Below are 24559 nucleotides of genomic sequence, written 5' to 3' on the forward strand. Positions count from 1 at the left end.
CTTTCTTTCTTTCTTTCTTTCTTTCTTTCTTTCTTTCTTTCTTTCTTCTTTCTTTCTTTCTCTTTCTTTCTTTCTTTATTGAATATATAAGTATAAGGGCAAGAGTTGGAGAAGGAAAGAACATGAACTAGGAACTGAACTCACTGAGGAAGGAAGAAGAGTATTCTGGAGGTCAGTAGATAACCACTAACAGAATCTTGATTAGATAAATTTTGATAGAATAAACCTAAAAGGAGGAGAGATTAGTGAGTGATGGTGGTGAAAGCAGAGTCTAGAAATGACAATGGGGATTAAGAAATATTCTTTCCGTGCCATGGGTTATTACCCATGAGATGGGGTTAGTATGAGTGAAAGTGAAATGGGGGAGGGGTGGTGGTTCCTGACTTGTGCCTAGGAAACTGGTTTGGAGTTATGTTAGTGCACTGGAAGGATCAATGAAATTGCTAATTCAGGCAAGGACCCTGATCCCAGGAAAAGCAATTGATCTGTAGATGTAAAATATGAATCAGCATAGGATAGGTAATTTATTCCTACACACAAAGGAAATACTAAACATAAAAGACCCACAAGTACACACTTATTAAAAGAAAACAAAACAACAAAAAAGAAACAAGCTACAGGCTAGAGTCTATTTTCTTCTCAGTGGGTATCATCTCCAAAAATGCTGGACTAGTTCCCAGGGATGCTTCCCTGTTCATATATAACTTTGACTTGATGAGACCTCTGGACTTCTCAAATCTTCCAAGCCTGGACATATACATTTCAGAACATCTGTTCCTCTGGGATCACAGAAGAATAAACACAAAATAGGACATCCAGGGGCTGACCCAAGTGCAAGCTTTTCTAGTTGAGCCCTTCCCACCACTGCTTCATACTAGCTGCTGTGTGGGTATAGTTGCTATGATGATGGGGTGGAAGCAACTCTTTTCTCCCATTATTTAAAGTCTTAGCATTACATGGTGTCGCCTGAGAAACTGAATGGAGACAGGGCTTAAAGATGTCTTTTCCCTGAACTGAAACAGAACCCTAACCCTCCCTGCTGCTGTCACAGAGTGCAAGCTGACCAAGAGAGCCCTTGGGATCTGACACACCCTACAAGAAAACAAAATCCATTCACATGGATAGAAGCAGACCCTAAAACTGCCGCGTTATCACTCAGAAGCAGGAATGGTGGCTCTGAGCAATGCTCCATGGAATGTTCCATCTTGGCAAATTCAATCTTGATGCATACTTTGTACAGCAAGAAAATAGACCTAGATCTGGAAGGGGCATAGTGGTCATCTAGTCAATCCTCCACCTCCACTCCCATTTTACTTATAAGGAAACTGAGACACAGATGGCTTCTCCAAGGTCACATGAATAGTATGTATCTAGGCCAGCATCTGAACCTATGACCTCCCACTTCAGGAAGTATGTCACCTTTATATAAAGTCCAGTTGACCCTAAAAGGAAATCTCAAGTTGTTCATATTACAACTAAAATATCTTTTTTTTTTTTAAGTGGAGAATAAGCCGTAGATTATCCATTCTCTAGAAATAAGATTGGTCATTATTCTGAGTCTGGCTTCCTTTCCAATTCTTTCTGTTTAAATTATTGTAGACATTGTGTATATTATTCCCCAGATTCTGTTTATTTCTCTCTGCCTGAGTTGATACAAGACTGCCCATTTTCTCTGAAATCCTCATATTGGTCATTTGTGATGAGGTCATAATTTCGCCCACATGCCTGAACGTCCATCAATGTAGGAAACAGGAATCCTGATCTTTCAGGCGATGTACTTTTAGCTGATCCCCAACTTAAGCCTTAGAGAGGTGAATGGGGGTGCTGAGAGGTCATTTAACTTGCCTAGGACCTTCCAGCCAGTATGTGTCAAAGGCCAAACTTGAAGCCAGACCTTCCTAACTTACTTTCCTCTAGTCCATGCTGCCTCTCCTGGCCCAATAATTGGCTGCTTCAACTAGCGGTATGCTTAGTCATGCCTCAATCATAGACCATCTATATTATCTTTTTACTAATTATTTGCTATTAATATTTTGGCACACATGGGGTCTTTCCTTCTCTTTTTAACTTTCTTGGGGGTTTCTGATAGAAATGAGAGGAATCAAGGTGCCAAAAGAAGAAAGGACTACCCCAGGTCCCACAAGTAGCGAAGGAGTAAAGGCAGAGGCAGGTCCTCTGACCCTGTGTCCAACACTGTTTGCCTTGCCCCCACTGCCTTGGCCATGGTGCTAGTCACAATACAGCTTAGCTCTTCTGGGGGGAACATCTATGGGATGTGGGTGAACCCCTGAAATAAATGCCCAATCACTGTGATAGTTCATAATGACTGAAAGGATGAGACACAGGTTTTATGAGCCCACTTTTTTAATTTAGTATTTTACTTGTTCCTAATTACATATAAAAACAATTTTAACATTCTTTTTTTTTTTTCAAATTTGGAGTTCCAAATTCTCTCCCTACCTCCCATCAGTGAGAAGGCAAGTAATTTGACATAGCTTATACATGTGTAGTCATGCAAAACATATTTCTATGTAAATCATGCTAGAAAGAAAACACAGACAAAAAAAAACCCAAGAAAAATAAAGTAAAGAAAAAGTCTCTTTGATCTGCATTCAGGCCCCACTAGTCCTTCTTCTGGAGATGGACAGCATCTTTTATCACATGTCCCTCAGAACTGTCTTGGATCATTGTATTGCTGAGAATAGTCAAGTTATTCACAGTAGATCATAATACAACATTGCTGTCACTGTGTACACTCTTCTCCTGGTTCTGCTCATTTCACTTTGCATCAGTTCACGCAAATCTTTTCAGGTTTTTCTGAGAGTACCCTGTTCATCATTTCTTATAGCACAATAGTATTCCATCACAATCAAATACTACAACTTGTTCAGCCATTCTCCAGTTGATACACATTCCCTCAATTCCAATTCTTTGACACCACAAAAAGAGCTGCTATAACTATTTTTATACATATAGGTCCTTTTCCTTTTTTTTTTTTTATCTCTTTGGGATATAGATCTAGTAGTGGTATTGCTGGGTCAAAGGGTATGCATGTGGGCTCACTTTTTAAAAAAATGAACTTTATTCTTTTTTAAATTTTCATTTGCAGTTCTGAATTCTTGCCTTCCTTCCTCTCCCTTTCCCGCCCATTGAGAAGGCAAGAAATATGATACTCATTATACATATGAAGTGATGCAAAGCATATTTCCACATTTTTAAAACATTTGATTTTTATATGTGCCCACTTTTGACCACACCCCAGCTCAGCCATTGAGTCTGATCAGAAGTTCTATATGAACCATCTAAGTTCTCCAGGATAAGGCTTCTGAATCCAAATTGGGGGATAATAGGCATGGCATTTCATAAAATAATCTGCAATACAGACATGAAATTATCACTCCTGTTCAAAGGTTCTCCACCCTTTGATCTTTAGTATTGCTTCTTACTATAGACAGGTTGTGACCTTCATACCTTAAGTGAAAATAGGGTACATGGTGTGGGCTTATGATGCCACCATTATAAGGACCTCTCAGATGAGGAAAAACCTTCTACCAGCGCAGCTTGGTACCTTCTCTACAACTTATGGTGGTAGAGTTGTCTGGAGTACTCATAGCTTATCAGAGATGTGACTTGTACCTAGGTTTTTCTAGCTTCAAAAGTAGGATTTTCTCCATTATGTCATTCTACCTTTTTAGAGGTTAAAAAAAAAGTAAAGCATTCAAAATATGAAGAATTGTCTTTGGGGCAACTCAATCTATGAGCCCATGACATATTCTATAAGTTAGGCAAAAGAAAATCATTTTTTGGAAGTTGTCCTTCTAAGAGGCGTTTCTTTCACAGAGCGCGTGAGTGATTTAGGTCACGCCATTGACTTTTTTTTTTAAGATTTAAAAAAAATTGTTATTCCATAAACATTAAAATACATAATTTCAATTTTAAATCCAGATCAGATTCATCATCAATCCATATTGGAGTTATGACTGACAGAAAACAAATGTCTGCAATGACTTTCATTCTTGCAATCTTTGCAATGGGCTGGTTCACCATTAATAGTTAAGCAAAACCTCCTACCTCCAGGTCTTTGTATAGGCTGTTCCCAATGACTAGAATGCACTCTACTTCTCATTTCAGTCTCTTTGAGTCCTGAACTTCCTTCAAGAATGAACTCAGCTCCTACATGAAGCCACTACTGAGTTCTCTAGTCCAGGGGTTTTCATATTTTCTTTTTCTCACAGCACAGTATTAATAATAAAATAATGATAGCTAACATTTATATAGCACTTACTACATGCCAGGAAATGCGCTGAGCAACTTTCAGTCTTTACTTCATTTGCTCCTCACCACAACTCTCTTGAAGAAAGTGCTGTTATCATTCCCATAGATGATGAAATTGAGGCAAACAGAGGTGAAGTGGCTTGCCTAGGTTTACACAGCTAGTAAGTGGGTCTGAGGCCAGATTTGAACTCAGGGCTTGTGAACTCCAGGTCTGGCACTCTGTGTGCTTCAACAACCACCTAGCCGCCCTGCTGATTATTCTTTGCTTGAGAAATACCAACGTTCTATACAAGACCTGAACACATGCACTTAATTGTAAGTGCATTTAATTACCATACTATTCATTGTACTGAGCAGAAATTCACAGCAACTACGTGGGCATATCTTTTGAGGACAACTGCCATAATCAAGAGTGGTTTTTTCCCCTTCCAATTAATCTATATTAATTTGTTGGCATAAAGGTGCCACTTCCCTTCCCGACCCCCCAGTGGAAGGAAAGCTGCTTGAAGGCACCTTGTCTTTGTATCCATCATGCCTTGCAAATACACAGTCAGTGCTTAACAAATATTTGTTGAATATAACTGAAACTGAAAGTCCAAAAACGAAAGAGAAGCCATGAATGTGAACTCTGGGAAAGCCAACTGATCAAGATCCCAAGGCAGCACAGGATCTGTCTATCCATCTGTTCACCTTCTATCTCCCAACATAATGATGCCCTCTTTTGCCAACCTTAGGTGTCATCGCTGTGCATGAGTCAAACCTTATTACTCACCCTATGACTCCCTCCATCCCCTGCCTTTGGGTCACCCATTGCTTGGATTCTTTTAAGATTATGGTATTCCATGATTTGTATCCACAGAGCATCCCTGGGAGAATGACGGTATTAACAATCTGGATTTTTGTGTCTGGAAGAGCTTTGGATTATCCAAAATAGCAGCGTCCTTGAAAACTTCTGAAAAGACCCTTAGTTTTATCTTGGTAGACAAAGATTGTGATTGCCTTCCCATTCTCCCTTTCCTTTTGAAGCCACAGGGTACAGTGGACAGCATGCTTGATTTGGAATCAGGAACTGAGGCCTTAAGCGAGTCGCTTCTGTTGGCCAGGCCTCAGTTTCTTCGTCCATAAAAGAAGGGGATAAGATTAGATCACCTCGTATCACTTTCTTCTCCAAATCGAAAGGATCTTCCCTCTTTGGGTTTAATTCTGGACTATTCTTTTGCCTTTCTACTATGTTACACTTCAACTTCAAAAGGCTACAAGCCAAGACCAAAGTAGAGGGAGTGTTGTTGCATGATTTTCTATTTGCAGGTGATTGTGCACTCAGTGCGGCCTCTGAAGCTGAGATGCAACAGAGTATGGATTGATTCTCTGCTGCTTGTGCTAATTTTGGCCTAACAACTAACACTAAGAAAACACAGGTGCTCCATCAGGCACCATCACGCCATCCATATGTGGAACCATCGGATATAGCACAGAGAAGTTTTTAATGCTGTGGATAAGTTCACTTATCTTGGTAGTATACTTTCCAGAGATGTACACATTGATAATGAGCTTGATGCATGCGTTGCCAGAGCCAGCTCAGTGTTTGGGAGGCTATGAAGGAAAGTATGGGAGAGAAGAGGTATTAGACTGACTACCAAACTGAAGTCTATTGAGCTGTTGGGCCGACCTCACTGTTATACGCCTGTGAAACCTGGACAGTACACCAGCACCATGCCAGGAAACTGAATTGCTGTCATTTGAATTGTCTTAGGAAGATTCTGAAGATCACCGGGCAGGGTAAGATACCAGACACTGAGGTCCTTTCTCAAATGGAACTGCCAGGCATTCAAACTCTACTGCAGAGAACTCCACACAGATGGGCAGGCCGCATTGTTTGAATGTAAAACGTACCCTTGCCAAAAGACACTTTTATGGAGAACTCACACAGGGCAAGCGCTCACGTGGTGGCCAGAAAAAAGAGATGCAAGGACATTTTCAAGGTCTCTCTTAAGAATTTTGGACTTGATTGTGTGACGTGGGAGACCCTGGCACAGGGCCGCTCAGCATGGCGTGCCCTCATCAGAGAAGGTGCTGTGCTCTATGAGCAAAGCAGAATTGAAGTAGCTCAAAAGAAACATGAGATGTGCAAATTTAGAGAATCCACCCCAAATGTTCACATGGACTATTTGTGCCTGACCTGCGGCAAAGCATTCCGAGCTCGTGTTGGCCTGATAAGCCACAGTTGGACACATTGTAACTTGACTCTAGCATAGTGATGTTATTTTGGTCATCTTCGAGAATGAAGGACAATGACCAACCAACCATGTCACATTTCTCTAGAGGATGATACATCGGACTTGGAGTCAGGCCATCTGGGTTCAAGACTTGGTTTGACCATTAGTTGCTGACTTCATTGGCTCTCATGGGCTCAGTTATCATCTCTAAGGAGAGTATAATGTTTAGACCTAAACATCTGTCCCTAGAGTCTCTCCAGAGGACCAATCCTGTCCCACCAACTATATACTAGGTGTTTCAAAGTGAATGTTCGGTAGGCTGCATTAACTCCCAAACCCACTGGTTCCCCTAAAGTTTCTTACTTCAGTTGAGGGCAGTCACCCAGGCTCTCTACTTTGGTGTCAGTCTCCTCTCTTCACTCTCATACCCATAACCAATCAGCTGTACTGCCCATCCTATTCCCACTAGATCTCTCCCATTTATCCCCTTATCTCTTTACTGAATGGTCAAAACCAAAGTCTGGGGTCTCATCCCCTCACCTAAATTCTTGCAACAGCCCCCTAACTGGTGGCCCTGCCTCAAGCCTCTCTTCTTCACAATTCAAAACCTACACAGTGATTTCTTTAAAGCACAATTCTGACTATGTCCTACCCTTGCTCAACAAACTCCAATGGCTCCCTACTGCCTTTAAGATTGATCCCTCTTCTCTTGTCATTTAAAGACTTTAAAACATTGCCCCGACCTCCCTTTTCTGCCTCAATACTCATTCCTTACTTTTACGTACCTTGGTCCAGCTACACTGACCTTTCTGCTCTTCCTCATGTGGCACTCCATTTCGCACCTCATCTCTCTGTCTTTACATAGCTTCTCCCCAGGAATGTACCCCCTCATCACCTCTGCCTTTGGGAATCTTTGGTTTCCTTAAAAGCTGAAGTCAAATCCCTTCTCCTACATAAGGTCATTTGTTTCTCCCCAGATGCTAATGTTCTCCCCCCTCAAAAATACTCAACATTTAAAATACATTTTATATATGCTTGTATGAGGACATATTGTCTTCTGGGATCCCTGAAGGGATTATTACATCGTTGTGTCCCCAGTACTCTTGAATATCTGGCACATAGTAAGTGTTGATTGATTGTCACTTTGGGCAGCTCATCAGCCTTCCTGTTTAGTTTTGGTAGACTTCACAAAGCTTTTTTCACTTGACATCCGGATTGTGATTTTGTTAAGGTTTTGTTATAGGTTTTGGTTGGCCATCTCTCTTCAAAGGTTCTCCCTCATTAGTTAAAGACCTCATTAAATTCCCTGCAAAGAGTCCAGTCAAGAATCTCAGCCCTGGGACAGCCCTTCAAGATCACCTGATCTGTCCTGGTCCTAGATGGGAATCTTCCCTGCAGCATCTCTGACAAATGGCCATCTGGCCTTTCCTCAGAAGCCTCCAGTGACGGGGAGCTTGCTACCTTCCAGGGCAGCCCATTCCACTTTGGAGTGTTTAGAAGTCCTTTGGAAGTGTTCGCTTCCTTCAGCCAAGCCTAAAATTGCACCATTGCAATTTCTCTCCATTACTTTCCAAATAAAAATAGCACGTAATTCAGGGATGTGCCCTCTAACCTAAACGGGTATTATTAAGAGTTAATAACCACATTTAGAAAGCTAAAATAACTCTTTAGGTAATATCCTGGACCCAGAACAAAACCACGTAGAGTTGAATACTTAAATATAAATTAATTTTTTTTTCTATAGTGCTTCTTGGATATGCCTAGATCTTTCCTTCTTACAATCCTTGCGCTGTGAATGTGGCAGAAGGCCACTCCCCACCCAACTTGGAGGGAATTGGACTCTGGGTAACACATGCAGGGCATAAGCCCCAAAGCTTAGCTCCATTATTGCCTCAGCCCTGAACAAGGCACAGCGGGGCTGGCAGGGGCCCCCTCCTTCTTGCAGGCTGTTTCCTGCTTGCGAAGCAGTGGCCCCTTCTGGGAGAGCTAAAGTATTTCAGCCAACATCCAGGATTTGGTTTAACATTCTTGTCTCTGCGGAATATTCAAATGCTCACTCTCCAGTCAAATTCATAAAATAGACGCTTTCCTTTCTCTGCCTTTGCTGTCTTTATGACCCAGTGAAATTCATATTCAGTGTCTGCTGGAAGGATGTCAGAGGAAATTTGGCTGTCAAGCCTTTTTAATTTAATACTGCCAAATAAAGGCAATACTGCGGAGAGGGTTTAACCAGGAGAAACTTACCCATGGGGGTTTTATCTTTATTAAGTATCCAAATTTAGCTTGAAAAAAAATCATTTAATCTTACATGATGGGACTTAATTCTGACCCTCACCCCCCCCCCTTTTTCATGTAGCCAGGAGACCCTACAAAATATTTATGATTCTCCAAAAGCAAAACAAAACAAAACAAAACTTACTACAAGATTGCTCTATCTTTGCATACATAGGTGATGATTCAATTAGTGTTGACAGCAGAGGCTAGGAAACGAGGAACACCTAATTTGTAAAGGAGAGGAAGTCGACTCATATGAATCGGTTCTCTTGTATTCTTTAATATGAGTGGATCTTGTTTGCTGTCTACAAGCTCTCCAAGTGTGAATGTGGCAGAAAGCCACCCCCTCAACTTTGTGGGAAACAAGACACTGGGTAAGGTATACAAGTTTATGTTACTACACAATCAAGTGTGGATTTTAATTCTCTAGTTCCTTCTAGTAATTTCCCATAGTTACCCTCCCCATATTATCCCATCCCGGACATGGATGCTGCTTGTGGGTATGTCTTCTTCCCCAGCCAACTCCAGGTCAGGCAGGGGCCGGCTGATGACGGCCTGACGGGTTAGCCAAGCCCTCCTTCTCTAGGCCTCTTTCCCGCAAGTCGCCCACCTCACTGCTCATCAGACGTCCCCACCAGGGAAGGGACGAGAGTAAGAAAAGAATGTGCGAACTGCAATAATGCATTCGGAGTCGGGAGATTCTGTGATCCTAGGTTCTCGGCAGCTCAGAGAGGCCATGGGAATAGTGTAGGGGTTCTCAGAGCTGCCTACAGCACCTCGGCCGGCTCACCTACAGAAGAGTTCACTTGGAAAGCAGAAACGAGCACCCACGCTACTGGGCAAAGGGTTGACTTGCAACCTCAGAAACTTTCCCAGTTGCTCCTTCAGGCAGGCGTTCGGGGAGCAGACCGGCGACAGGCGCTTGGGGGGTCCCAGGGGACAGCTCCTAGCAGTCGCGTGCTTACAGTATTCCCTAGGAGTGAGTATCTCTAGTTTGCAGCCCAGCCGGCGAGCAGCACAGGGTGGGATCCATCCCAGCCCACTAGCGCGCTAGGTCGCAAGTTGGCTTAGCAACCGCCCAGGGAGTGGTCCCTGAGCCCCCGCCCCGGGCCGTAGGGCCAGCCGGGTCAAAGCTCCCAGTGGAGAGGCGCTCACCTTTCGCCCGCATTCCCGGGGCCAGGCGCTTTCGCTGGGGGCCTCAGGTGAGAAAGGACGGAGGGAGTGTCCGCCCAGGCGGAGCCCAGGACTGGAAGGAAAGGGACTTTCCCATTCGGGCTCCAGAAAAATCCTCCTACCTGGTTCTTACCTAGCGCCAGGGGAAGAATCTCCAGTCCTCCACCAGGGAGCCATAGAGGCCCCGCATGGGGGCGCCAGCGGAGCAGCCCCGGGACCGGGGAGGGCGCCGTGACCCAGAGAGATAGAGACAGGGAGGCTCAGAGACAGGGAGACGTATACAGATGCATAGGGAGACACATGAACAGCGGGAGAGACAGAGGGGCAGAAAGGAAGAGTGAGGAGAGACGAGAAGCCGCAGCAGAGCCCGAGCCCGGGGACTCCTGCCTTCCCAGTCCCGGGGAGCCGCTGGGCAGCGCCTTCTCCCTTCCGAGCTCCCTGGGGCGGGGGGCGGGGGGGGCGGCAGGAGGTAGGCAGCTCCCGTGGCCTTCCCGGAGTCCCAGGACTTGGGTTCCGTCACACACTACGAACGAGGGGCCTCAGTCTCCCCCTCTGTCGAATGAGGGGGGTCCTGGGGCTAGGTGGCCTCCGAGGTCCCCAGCAGCTGTAAAGTTTCGGATTACAGCCGCGGCGGCCAATCGCAGCCCGCAGAGCCAGCCTCCCTCCCCGGCGCGGCGAGGGCGCCGTCCCGGACAGCAGCCTGAGAGGGGGGCTCCTCGGAACGGCCGAGCCGACTGCTGCCCTCCCCCCTTCCCTCGGGAGAGCGGCCCTTAGCCCCTGGCCGCGAGCACGGAGTCCCGGCGGCTCCCGAGGGCAGGAGAGCCTAGCAGCGCCGCCTCGGCGGCTCCAGGCGCGGGCCGGGGAGGTGTGGTGGGGAGGGGGAGGGGCGCGGGAGGGGGAGGGGCAGGGCCAAGGGGAGGGGGGGGGGGGGGGGGAGGGGAGGCGCGGCGTGTCGTCCAACCTGCTGGCGAGGAGGTGGGTGGCTGGCGGGGCAATGAAAAGGGCAGGCGAGGAGTCCCCCCCAAACTCTGAGCAACTCCTTCGGTCTCCGCTGTCGGACCGGCGGCAGAAGCAGGAGCGGCCCCGGCGGCGGCGGCGGCCCCAGCGCAGCCACGACCATGGGCCTGGGCAGGGAGTGAGCTGAGCGTCTCCGATCCGCCCGCCCGGCCGGTCCCTCTGCCTGGCCGCTCTCCCTCCGCGCCGTCTCCGGCTCCTCGTCCTTGGCGTGGTCCACCTTCCCCGTCGCGAGCTCGGCGTTCAGGGCCCACGAGCCGGGAGTCGGGGCTCGGAGCGTGCGGGAGGGCGAGCCCGAGCCCGAGCCCGAGCGCGCTGGACAGGATCGGCGCGCAGCACCGGCCAGGTGACCCGCGTGCGCCCTCCGCAGCCCCGGCGCGCTGCCGGTCTGTCTCTCCGTCCGTCTGTCTGTGTGACTTTCTCCCCCGAGACCGCCCCTCCGGGACCCTCCGAGGTCCCCGGCGGCTCCGGCCAGCGGGGGATCGTCGGGGCTCGCTGCGCATCCCCGGGGGACGGCTTCGGCCGGGGCGCCCCGCGGGCCCGGAAAGTGAGACGCCGAGAGCCTTCGGACAGCCGGCCCCGACTTAACGCCGGCACAGCCAGGGATCTCCAAGCGCCCGCCGGAGAGAGACGCCGAGAGCCTTCGGACAGGCGGCCCCGACTTAACGCCGGCACAGCCAGGGATCTCCAAGCGCCCGCCGCCGAAATGTCCGAGAGTAAGGACGGCAAGGCCAGGGGGAGAGGCAAAAAGAAGGAACGAGGCTCGGGCCAGAAGACTGTGCCCCCGGAGGGCGGTGAGTGCCGACCCCAGAGTCGCCCCCTCTCCGCCTCCCTCCTTTCCTTCCTTCCTTCTCTTCTCTTCTCTTCTCTTCTCTTCTCTTCTCTTCTCTTCTCTTCTCTTCTCTTCTCTTCTCTTCTCTTCTCTTCTCTTCTCTTTCTTCTCTTCTCTTCCCTTCTCTCTTCGCTTTGCCCCCATTGGGTCCCACTCTGCCTTCCCCGGAGAGCCCAGCCCAATCTAGGCGAGGCCACAGCGGGCAGGTTGCAGAAGCAGCGGCTGCAGCAGCGCATCCCGAAACCTGGAGCTGTCTCCACCTCTTCATCCCGCGGTTGGGGTGGGCGTGGGGCAGGGAAAAGGGCGAGGGCGCACCTACGGGTCCCTGGTCCGACCTCTTCCTTACCTGGCTGCCCTCTGTCTCCCCAGCCCAAGATCCGAGCGCTAAGAGATGGAAAGGACCGACCTCAGTCCGAGGCCATTTTCCGGGTCTGGAAACTGAGGCCCAGGGAAGGAAGGCAGATAGTAAGAACCCCAAAGCTTAGCTTCGGTCTCCGGGCTGCTCTCTTCTGGGCTGTAGCCCTAGAGCCGCCCCCTACTCGGGTGCAGCATTTTCTCTTGAGCAATTCGTAGTGGAACCCGAATCCTGGCATCAGGCCTTCGGGGATACGGAGGGCGCATTGAACGGGCACCGGCTGCCACCTAGTGGAGCCACACGGAAGATGTTGCCCAAAGTCTGAGAGGAGGCTTAGTAGTGAATGGAAGGGGGCCTTCCTCCCTGCGAGGTGTAGGGATGTGTCGGGGATGGAGAGGAAAGGAAAGGCACAGCCGTGACTTGGTGCCGGCTGTGGGGCGCGGAGGGTCTCCTGGGGATGCATCGGTTCGTTTCGATTCATTCTAACCATCCCTACACTTACGATCAGCAGCCTAGAATTCTCCCAAGTCAGCCTAGCACATCAAATCTCTGGTCCCATCAAAGCTCTCAGATAAAGACTTCCAGATCCCCCCAAATCCTGGTTGAGTTTCCTTCCGAAATCCATCCATATGCGCTCCCTTAAGGCCCGCTGGGGAGCAGAACTCTGCTGTCCCTCTCTCAGGTGCCCAGCTGCCTCTTTTCATTAAGGCTGGTCCTCCCGCTGGTGGAGTGATCGGAAATGGAAACGTTCGGCCTCGGGCGTTGTTTTGACACCCTCTTGCTCCCCTGTGTTGGCCTCCACTTCCAGACGGGGTAGCTGCCCTTGTGTCAGCCAGCTCCTATTTCAAAATGCATTGTTGGGCGTCCTCCCTAGAACACATGGCCAATAAACTTTGGAAGAATGAACGAATGCGACGTATACTTAAACAAATCTTTTTGAATGGGTGCTTTCTCTCTAGATTGTTGTTGAGTCATTTCAGTCTTGTTTGACTTTCATGACCCCGTTTGGGGTTTTCTTGTCAAAGATACTGGGGTGGTTTTACATCCAGCTCATTTTACAGATGAGGAACTGAGGCAAACAGATCCAAATGGTAGCACTTCTTAAAGACTTACTGAGCTAGGTTCTGAGGGAAATGAAGACTTGTACCTGGTATCCTTCAACTCATAGTTTAATAGTAGAGGACAGACTCAGAGGTAGAGAACCATAGTATATGTGGGGAGTTAGGGATGGCTGAACCTGGGATTTCATTAGAATGGGGGGGGAATTCACGATTTGGAAACTCCCTCTACTAATTAAGACCAGCAATTCCTCTGTGACTGCAGCCTTGGTTGCCTCGGCCCTTTGAGATTCAATGACTTGCTTAGGATCACACAGCTACTATCTGTCCAACTGTCTTGAAACCAGGTCTGCCTGACTCCCGGGGCAGGTGGGCATTGACAGTGGTGTCATCCTATCCATTAGGCTCCACTACCTTTCATATTAAAGTACCATATCGATTGATCTGGGCTACAAATAATAGCTAACATTTGCAATGTTTGCAAACTGCTTTACAAAGGTTTCCCAGTTGATCCTGATCATAACTGTGGGAAGAAGGTGTTTTGATTAATTTCTATTTTCTAGATTTGAGAACTGAGGCTTTTGTGACTTGTTTAGGGTCACACAACTAGTAATTGTCTGAGGCTTCATTTGAATTACAGTCCAGAATTCTATCAGCTACCCTCTTAGACTGCTTCTGCGCATCAAAGAAATTTAAAACCTAGTGCAGGGTGAGGTGTGGAGTAGAGAGAAAGCTCTCTGCCCTCCTGAAAGCCTGGAAAGGTTGGGTGGGGCCAGATTGTACAGGACCTTGAAGGCCAAGAAAAGGCTTCGAAATTGTACTCTGTAGAAAGTAAGGTGCAGCTACAGATTTTGAGAACACCAATGATGTCCCTGGATCTGTGGGCATGTGAAATTACTTTGGCAAGGGCATGAGGGCTAGATGGGAGGGAGGTGAGAGTGGGGATGATAAGTCCTCTTTGAGTAGTTCAGACAGCTGGTATTCCACATCCTATATGTGCAGAATGATGACCTTTCTCCCATCCTGTGTTTTCACATTCCCTATGATTATCAAGAGGCAGGACTATTTTATGTTCATGGGAATTAAAGGGGGAAAGGACATTAGAGATCATATATACAAGTCAAGAGGCATTTATTAACCACCTACTGTGTGCCAGGCACCATGCCAAGTACTACAGTTACCCCATTTATGAAAGAGGAAATTGAGGCCCAAAGGTTCCTTGTCCAAAGTCTTGGTGCTGCAAAGAGATGGAATTTGAATGCAAAGCCAGTGTGTCTTCTCTCATCACATGATACAGTGCAGGAAGAGGGCTGAACATGGTGTCTTCATTGCCTGTCTATATCCTCTCTGCTGGTAATAGGCCCTGGCCTCCCCCTGGTTAGAGTGTACAAATGCTGCTTTGTGGGGATAGCTTGTGCTGGCATAGAACTTGGTGCATCAGAGAAGCCTGGTTTGGAAGCTCCCACCCTACCCCAACAGTCATTATCCTTAGACCCATAAGCAGAAATTGCTATGTATATGCCCATTACCATGTTCTTAGCTTGGTTGCCTGGGAGAGCACTTTCTCTGCTCCTTTCACGGCCATCCTGTGGTAGAGCTGGGATCATTCCCATTTTACATATGAGGAAACTGAGGCCCAGCAAAGTGAAGCAATGTGTCCCGGCTCACATGTGAGTTAAATGCAGGGCTGAGACTCACTCAAGTCTGCTGGATCCTGGCCTAGGATTCTTTCTCCTATACCCTGGCTCCTAGCAATCTGTCAGTAAACACCTATCATTCCTAAAGGCAGGACCTACACGTTCCTATTTCATTCAAGTCCTTTTGTCCTTCCTTGGTTCATTGTCCTCCAGTCCCTTAAGTATGGCTATTCCCCAGGGCTCTGCCCAGGGCTGTCTTCTGTCCCTCCACTTAGCTGACTCATCTGCTCTTCTTGGATTATCTCTATGTAGGCAGCTCCCCACCTTCCCCACCCCAGTCTGACATCTCGTTTGCCTGGTTTGCTATGAGGAAGGCACCGTGGAAATGGGAATTCTTTGGACCCTCCTATATTTCTTCCTATCCATCTTAGCTCTTCTTGATGGCTTGTAAGCTCTCAGTGAAGTGTCTGTATACTTTTTCTGTCTTTAAATTCCAAGCAAATGGCCCCGCACACAACAGGTGTTTAATAACGAGTGAGTTGAAGTTCCAAGTGAATGTAGGAAGCTGTAGGGCATGGGAGTTTTGGAATCAGAGGGTCTGTGATAGAATCTTTACTCTTCTCCTTGTTACTCAGGTGATTTGGGTATCAAAAATTTAAAGTTTTACATTTTAGATCATAGCCCTTTTTCCTAGTTTTACAAATAGTTTTACAAACTGAGTCCTGGATGGATTAAATGACTTGCCTAGGGTCGCCAGCTGGTATGTCTCCAAGGCAGGAACTGCAACCCAGGTCTTTCTCACTCTGGGTCCCCAGCCCTCTACTCATTTCCACACGCTGAACAAAAAATTTCATCTCAGACTCTGTTGCTTCATCTACAAGATTTAAGGGGTCTCTGAGATCGCATCTGCCTTCAGACCTACGACCTTGCAATACTAGGAATGTTTGCCCACCTCTTATGGCTGAATTGCTGATGTAAGCAGATCCCGAAACACTGAAGCACTCCCTCTAAGCCCCCCTACCCCCATGCCTCATAACAGCCCCTGAAAATGGGTCACCAGAAAGACATCCAGGCAGCTACTGCCCTTGTATGTGACTGTGCTACTTTAGAATTGACAGGAGAGTAAAGATGAGCCCCGATGTGCATTGGGTCAGACACAGGCATGGCCGTACACACATCTGTTGAAAAGAGGGAAGTTTCCATTAGACCTCTGTCTTTGCCAAGGGAGCCACTGGTGGCCAGTTCTTAGACTGATGCATTTCCGTACTAGCATCTAAGTCCTGACTGGTCTGCAGATATTTGGGACCATTATCACTTCTCTGCTCAGGGTTCTAATAGATCCCAAGGCAGATAATCACTGATGCTTTGACTCTTAGACAGTAAGCACCCTTGGCACGCATTCTTCTGCATGTGCCTAGGGCTCTGTAACATCTGGGACCCTCCAGTATGCTGGGTCTGTCTTTGGGTGTCCTGATCTCTTGTGTAATTTGGGCAGCTCCATTCTCTGTCAGTGAGTGGGTCAACCTCCCAGCCAAGGCTATGGCAAGGATGAAATCTCCACTAGAGACACAATTCCAGACACAATTGGATGCTCAGTGGCTGTGGTTTCATCTCAGCAATATTTGCTTGGCTTTGTCAACAGTTTAAACTGGGTTAACTTTATCAAGCCTAACTCTAGAACAATTGTGTCCACATTTGCCTGTAAACTTTCCAAACATTTGTAAGTACAGGGGGTGGAAAAATGAGGAATTTAGGCTTCCAAGTGGGTAGAAACTGAGAGCGTGCTCTCCCCATGACATCACTCCTTAGGGTAAATAGCAAGAACCAGGCATTATGGGGCAGATAAAGCGGAACAGCATGACAGAGACTAAGGGGAAAGAAGTATTGGTCAAGGTGGGGGGCACCCTGCTTCAATCTAAATACAAAAAGCTGCATCCCCTTTGTTTTTCTTTCTGTTTAGTAAAGAAAAAGAAATAAGAGCTCACTGTAATGGCTTTATTGATAGAATAAAATATGAACCATTTTGCAGAGGAAAATGCCAGAAAGTCTATGAGAGTAAGGAGAACACATCACACAGTTTACTGAACACTTTCAACAACATAGCAACATAGGTCATTCAAATATAGCCCGTCCATTTTACAGATGAGCAAACTGAGACCCTGAGGATTCAAGTGACTTACCTAGGTGGCTAGCCCAGAAGTGAGGCTTGGAGTAGGTGAGCGAGAGTGGGATCTCAGTGCTCTCACTTAGTCCCTGTGGGATCTTGGGTAAGTCACTTTCCTTCTCAGGGCTTCAGTTTCCTCATCTGTAAAATGAGTGGATCAGAATAGATGACCTTTAACTAGAGGTGATTTCTAACTCTAGATGTGCTAGGTTTTTTTTTTTAAAGTAAGTATCATTATTACACCAAACTGTAGGAATTCTGCTTTTATTTCCAAGGCAAAATTGCATCAGCATTTCAGAATTGGAAGAGGCTTTTAAAACTTTGAAGCCTCAGCTTACAAATGAGGAAAGTGAAGATGAGAGAGGGATTTCTCTAAATTTCTCTAAATACAGTGGATTAATGACAGAGCATGGGTCACAATTCAGACAAAATGGAGTAGTAGGTATAGTGCTGGATGAGGAGTTAGGAAGACCTGCATTCAAATTCTGTCTCAGGCCCTTACTAGCTGTGGGACCCTCTTATTACCAATTTGTTTAACCTCTCTGGGCCTCAGTTTTCTCATTTGAAAATAAGGTGGTTGTCCTCCAAGATCCTTTCCAGTTTCAATCTATAATCTCAAAATAGCAGCTCCTAATCCAGGAATGTTCCTGGGTCATACTAAGTGTCAATGGTCAGAAACGAACCTTTCAGAAGCCAATAATAATACTTTCCAGCATAAAACTGGCTAAGAAAGCATGATATGAAATTTGTTTGATCTTTGTGTGTATGCACAAAATGATTTGACACAATTTTGAAACATTACCACTTTGAAATACCAAATTTATTACCCATAGAAATACAATGAATAAGCATATCTAGCCATGACTATAAATATCAGTTGTATATGGGCTAGATATTGTCAAGGAATTGTAGGCTAGGAGGAGAAAGCTGGTCACATGGCAAGAGTGAGGGCTGACAGGTGGACAGCCAGAATGTTCCATTGGCAGGTATCATGGCAATGTCTGGAGATGGTGATGAAGGTCTCCAGCATGTGGATTCCATGTGACATACTATGGAATGATGTGGGCAAGATCTGCACTGGATGTTAGTACCTAGATGGATGGGTCATGACTGGAGGGTCCTCCAGAACTGGTGAGAGCTGAGATCCATGGAATATGTATAATAAGGGCATGGCTGATTGTATCTTCCAATCAGAGTTTTCCCTTTGAGACCCAACTGCTCTTTGTGCTCCTGCATCATGGAAACTGCAGTCAGACTTTCCCTTATTAACAATTCTCTGCCTACTTCCACAATGACAGTCAGTAACATACTTACGAAAATCTGTGTTGAACTTTGTGCAAATAACGAAAGTCAAGCAAAGCTCGGCATAGCTTTATCTTTGACAGAAACCTCTTGAGGTTTGTAAGTTATGAGAAGGTTTTGAAACCCGAGCTCCTAGTAACACTTGAGTTGATGCTTAAACTGAGTTTTATCACATGGATTTCATTGTACTTCTCTTGAGGGACGACTCTAGATGTGTGTTAGCAAAAGTGGCTATTAGGGAGATTTCCAAAGGGGAGGATAGTTGCTGTCCTCTCGTCTGATGTAATGGGATAGTCTACTGCCTTCTTGGCTTTGTGGAATAAGGCACAGGTGCAGGAATGTAAATTATCCTTCTCTCTCTTTCCCTCTCTTCCCCTTGCATCTCCCATGCGATCCAACCCAGGATGGGGAGGGGCTGAGTTTCTGGAAGGGAAATCAGTGTTTTATTAACATCAGAGCTATAACTGGAGGGAAAGGTTCAAAGAAGGGGTGTGTGGGGGCTCTGCTGGGATGTGACTGTCAAGGGAGAATGCTGGAGAAGCCATGAGGTGCTGCCATGCTAAAGAACTGAATATCTGGGGGGATATGGAGGCATAGCTGGGCCAGGAACCATAGACTAGGAAAGAAAGAAGTACATTTCAGTATGGTGCCATTGGCACCCTCTATATTTTATCACTTAATGAGTAAAGCCCACCCACCCGACTTACAGCTGTGCCTAGCGTTCCAAATGGAGCCATCCTGGGTGTGGTTTTAACCACAGGGAAAGTTAAATCGGTCATGTTCTGTTGTGACAAGAAACCAAACTGAGGACCAGTACGTCTTCTTTATGCTCTCCTTAACCCTAGAGCATGGCTTTCTATGCCATGTGGGAAAAAGAGAATGGGAACTTATGTTGGCTAGAAAGAAGTCCATTGGGAATGAGGCCCTGGCTGGCTGGAGAAGCTAGGGTGTGGTAGAAGGTAACGCCCCAGGTGCTGTACTGGAATGGAAAATGGGGCTGCCCAGAGCCATCACTCGCAGAATTGAATTCTCTAACCAGATGGAAGTAATGATAATAATAGTAGTAATAATAATAATAGTGATGATGATGAGCATTTATATAGTGATTTAACATTTGCAAAGTACCATGTATAATACAATTCCATATATATACATGTATTTTTTTTTCTCCCAACAATCTTGTGAGGTAAGTACTATAATTATCCCCATTTGGCAAATAAGGAAACTGAGGCTGGGAGAGATTAAATGACTTGCCCAAGGTGACAGCTGGTCAGTGACTTAGGCAGGATTGAGCTCACATCTTCCTGATTCCAAGTTCAGTTCTATCCATGATGCTGCCTAAGAGTTTGGGAGCATTTTATTTTATTTTTTAAAATTAATTTATTTTGATTTATCAACAATCACTTCGATATGTTTTTGAGTTTTAAATTTTTCTCCCTCTCCTTCCCCACCACCCTCCCCAGGATGGCACACAATCCGATCCAGGCTATACCTATACATTCCTATTAAACATATTTTCACATTAGTGATGTTGTAAGGAAGAATTAGAACCAATAGGAGGAACCACCAGAAAGAGGAAACAAAACTCAACAGAAGAAAAAAAAATAGCAAATAGTATGCTTTGATCTGCATTCAAACTCCATAGTTCTTTCTTTGCATGTGGATAGCATTTTCCATCACAAGGCCTTTGGAGATGTCTTAGATCCTTGCATTGCTGGGAAGGGTTAAATTTATCAATATTAGTCATCACACAACGTGGCTGTTACTGTGTCCAATGTTTTCCTGATTCTGCTCACTTTACTTAGCATCAGATCATACAAGTCTTTCCAGGTTTTTCTGAAGTCAGCCTGTTCATCATTTCTTATGGAACAATAGTATTCCATTATACTCATATACCACAATTTGTTCAGCCATTCCCCAATTGATGGACATCCTCTCAATTTCCAACTCTTTGCCACCACAAAAAGAACTGCTATGAATATTTTTGTACATGTGGGTCCTTTTCCCATTTGTATGATCTCTCTGGGATATAGCCCTAGAAGTGCTATTGCTGGGTCAAAGGGTATGCACATTTTGATAGCCCTTTGGGCATAGTTCCAAACTGTACTCCAAAATGGTTGGATCATTTCACAACTCCATCAACAATGCATTAGTGTTCCAATTTTCCCACATCTTCTTTGGGATCATTTTTAAACAAAGCCAAACCCAGCTTCATCAGGGATTAATTTTGGAATCTTGAATCCTATGTGAATGAATGTTTCCCCACTGGAATTCTTGAAAGATCCACGTTCTCTCTCTTTCTGCCCCACCAGAATATGTACTCAGAGAAATATATGTGTAGATTATATATACATACATGTATCTAAACATCCTTACCTATGATCTACATACATGTGTATATACACATATGTACATACACATGTCTATCATATATAGCTCCATGTTATGGGGACAAAACCAAAAATCACTGTTGCTCTAAGGTCCCTTCCCACTGCAACTCTGGGACCCAGTGGATAGTGTACTGAAGTCAGAAAGGCCTGAGTTCAAATGAAGCCTCACAAACGTACTAGCTCTGTGACCCTGGGCAAGTGGCTTAATCTCGGTCTGCTTCACTTTCTTCGTCAGCGGAACAGGGCTAATAGTAGCACCTGCCTTCAGGGTTGGTGTGAGAATCAGATGAGATGGTGACTGTAAAGTGCCTGGCACACAGGGGGAGCTTCCTAATTGCTTGTTGGCACGCTTCCTTCCCGTTAGACTGCGAGATCCCTGAGAGCAGGGACTGCCTTTTGTCTTCCTCAATAGCTCCAGAGCTCCGCATAGCTCCTGCTTGATGGGAGGCGTTTAGTAGATCCTTGTGGACTGACCCTCTAATCCTTTGGTTATATCTGAGACTGTCCTCAGTCCACTGCTCTCTGAGCAAAGCGGCTTTAGGAAGCCTTTAGTGGTGTTTCTTCTCTTATCCAGATTGCTGTTAGCTACCTCTGAGGTTTCGCGCTGCATTGATCAGCCCTGGAAAAGAGATAAGGCTCAAGAGATCCTCGGCATCACTTAGTAACTAATGAGTGACCTTGGGCAGACACCCCCTCATCCCCACCTCCCCGGGGTTCCTCACTTTCCTTTGGAAATTCCAGGTTTGAGAATGTCTAAGGCTCCTCCCTGGTCAATCCTCTGAGTCTGCATGTGTTTATTTCTCTCCTTCAGCTGACTCTTGCCTCTGTCACCTTTCTCTGTCCTGCAGAGGGCGCTCGAGGAGCACCTCGTTTCACCCTCCTTGAACGTTCACGTCTTTGATGCTGAAAGGCCTGTGATCACAGGTTGGGGGCTGCCAAGGCCGGGGCAGGTCATCCAGCCCAGGGCCCTCATTTTGCACTGAGGAAATTGAGGCCCTGGCAGGGGACATGATTCGTGCAAAGTCCCACAGAGCCCTGCATCTGATGACCTCAGGGAGCTACAGTCCACCTAGAGACGGGGAACTGAAGGGTCACACAGCCGAAAAGTTGACTGGGAATTTCAAAACAGGAAATTCTAAGGCTTCATTATCCTCCATGTTGGAAATGGGACACAAACCTACCCAACCTCCAGACTTCCCTATTTTTGTTGAGGGGCCCAGCGTCCTCTCAGTCACCCAGGATTTTATCTCTAGTCAGTCACTCCCAGGGGCCTGACTCCCTCACCTCAAGTGCCCAGCGAATAGGTGAGCGCATACTGCAACCTTAGTCATAGTAGGCATTTAACAGTAGGATTCTCCAGTGACCATCCCCATCATTATCACCACCATGAGACCATTTCTATTGTTTTGGGGGTTACAAAGCACTTTCCTTGCAAATACTCCTGTGACACAGATAGTCCTGAGGTGATCATCTCTGTTTAACAGATGAGGAAACTGAGGCACCGATTAAGTGGCTGGCTCAGGGTCACATTGCTGCGTGTCAGCAGCAGAAGCTACAACCAGGCCTCTTTCCACCCTCCCAGATCGTTTCCTCTTAAGGTAAATAGCAGGAGCGCCATCTCGGGCATTCTATGCAAACTTAGGCAGACATGGCAGACAGGGAAGTCTCTTTTGAGAAGCCTGAAAGAAATCAGGCACAAGTCCAAAAATAGAAGAAAAAAATAGATTCTTCTTATTTATGGCTGTGGTTTCCACTGGGTACTCTTTCTCCATCCTCTGAAGAATGCCCTCCTCAAGGAATAAATGGGGGTTCTGAAGGCTGGGCTGGACCTCTGGGGGTCACGTTCTAGCAGACTGCTCTAATACAGTGACAGGCAGCACCATCTGCTCAGAGTTTTCCTGCATGTCCTTTGATCCCCTCTGGGCTTTGTCACCACTATTGAGAGGGAAACTCACTAGCTGTTCTCCTTGGCATTTTAAAAGTGTCATTGTGAGCTGTGGGGAGCTGTGACCCGGCCCTTCTGACAGCTGCTTCAACAAGGAAGGTCTCTGCACGGATTTGATAAAAGTGAATCCTGGGGGCTTTGCCAGCCTGTACCCACCCTTTAGTTCCACAGTCCCAGCAGGCTGGGAACTCCCTCCCAAAGACCTTTAGTGATCAGAGACATGAGAAAGTTAGACTAGGTTGGATTTTTTTTTTTTTTTTAGACTTGGCATTATTGGTGCTGGATGAAAGAGCTTTACAAAAAATATCTGAGAGCTTTGTAAAGGCAGGATCACAGAATGAATAGAGGGCTGGGCTTTGAGTCAGAAAAATATAGCTTCAGATGCTGGTTGTGGTGTTAACAGCTGAGTATGGGATGGTGCCGTGGATTTGGCTAGGCTTAAATCCTTTTCCTGCCTGTGTGGCCTTGGGTAGATCATTTCTCTCTGGGCCTCAGTTTCCTCATTTGTAAAATGGAGGAGTTATACTAGATACCCTTCAAGGTTCCCTCCAGCCTCTGATCCTTGGTTAATTCAATTAGCCTCTTTAAGACTCAGTTTCCTCATCATGAGGCCTGATTTGAACTCAGGAACATGAGTCTTCTTGACTCCAGGCCCAGTGCTCTATCCACTGTACCACCTAGTTGCCCACTAATCAATATAATGGGTGTTGTTTAACAATAAAGCTGTACAGGATGTGGGAAAGGGGTGTATCCCCCTTGAGAAAGTCTGCCTGAGGGCAGCAGGAAGATAAACTGACAGACAGAGGATGAAAAATATCCCCCCACACACCATGGCTTTGTCCTTGCAAAGGCAGTGAGTTCTGAGAATTGCAGTCCTAGGACTTTGTGGGTTCATTGTACTGATCAATCAGATCCACAGGTGAGGCCTTCGGGCCAGGGGCTGTCTGATCTGGGTCACGGGCATTAAAAGCACAACACCTACAACAGTAATAGAAAGAAGACAAAATCCCTTGGGAACAGAAGGGAATGATGGCCACCCCCCATCATCCTGACGGCCTGTCAGAGGGTCAATGGAAGATGAATTGACATCTCAGTATTACTAAGCTGCGGAAGGCAATCACTTGAACCGTTCTGGCAAAAGTCCTCAGAGCATTAAACGGCAGATATTAATAACAGAATGATGACCTGTATTGCTGACCATTTTTGATCTTAGAGAGAGAGACAGAGACAGAGAGACAGAGAGAAAGGGGGAGAGAGAGAGAAGTGACAGAGAAAATGATTATAATTAATATGATTATAATGATAATCAAAATAATTACAAGTGTAATTAACATAACATTCTAATGCCTCAAATTCATAATGTTTTATGGTTTACAAACGAGCTGCATAATGAACTTGCTAACAACTCGGTGCTGTGAAATAGGAGCAGTTTCTCAAATCGGTCCATGGGTGGGCATCGTGGCCCTGTTTAGTCACAGCAGGGGGCGTGACTCTGCAGGACCCCCCTGTCTAGGGCTTGAAGGGTTACAGGGCACTCTGCAATACCTCTGTTGGGCCTCACAACTACCCTGTGAGCTGAATGCTAGTATTAACCTCATTTTACAGAAAAGGAAACTGAGACCCGGAAAAGGTAAGTGGGCACAGAGCTAGCAAGTGACCTAAGAAAGGATTTGAACTCAGGTCTTCTTCACTGGAGTTTCAGCACTCTATTCATTACGCCATGAATGCTATGAATGATGCCACCAGGTGATACAGTTTGGGGTGTGTCGACACATTTTCTAGAGTCAGGAAGACCTGAATTCAAATCCAGACCTTAGAGACGTACTAGCTGTGTGACCCTGGGCAAGTCCCTTACCTGGTCAGCCTCAACTATAAAATGAGAATCGTAATAGCAGCTGCTTCCCAAGGTTGTTGTGAGGATAAA

General features: G+C 46.3%; 1 protein-coding gene across 4 annotated transcripts in view; it reads left to right on the plus strand.

Annotated features, from left to right (window-relative positions):
* The window catches only part of NRG1 (neuregulin 1), a 792976-nt gene that overhangs the window by 568006 nt on the left and 200411 nt on the right, over positions 1-24559 (plus strand). For 3 of the 4 annotated variants that reach the window (XM_027853666.1, XM_027853665.1, XM_027853668.1), the window contains exon 1: positions 11512-11746. The exons of the other annotated variant lie outside the window; for it this stretch is intronic. In XM_027853666.1, the coding sequence (XP_027709467.1) occupies positions 11659-11746 (88 nt within the window). In that variant the 5' untranslated portion in view covers positions 11512-11658. Of the gene's footprint in view, positions 1-11511; positions 11747-24559 lie in introns of those variants that run through there. 4 annotated transcript variants of the gene reach the window in all.

The sequence above is a fragment of the Vombatus ursinus genome, unplaced genomic scaffold (assembly GCF_900497805.2).
Source record: "Vombatus ursinus unplaced genomic scaffold, bare-nosed wombat genome assembly UNPS02010193.1, whole genome shotgun sequence".
Taxonomy (NCBI): domain Eukaryota; kingdom Metazoa; phylum Chordata; class Mammalia; order Diprotodontia; family Vombatidae; genus Vombatus; species Vombatus ursinus.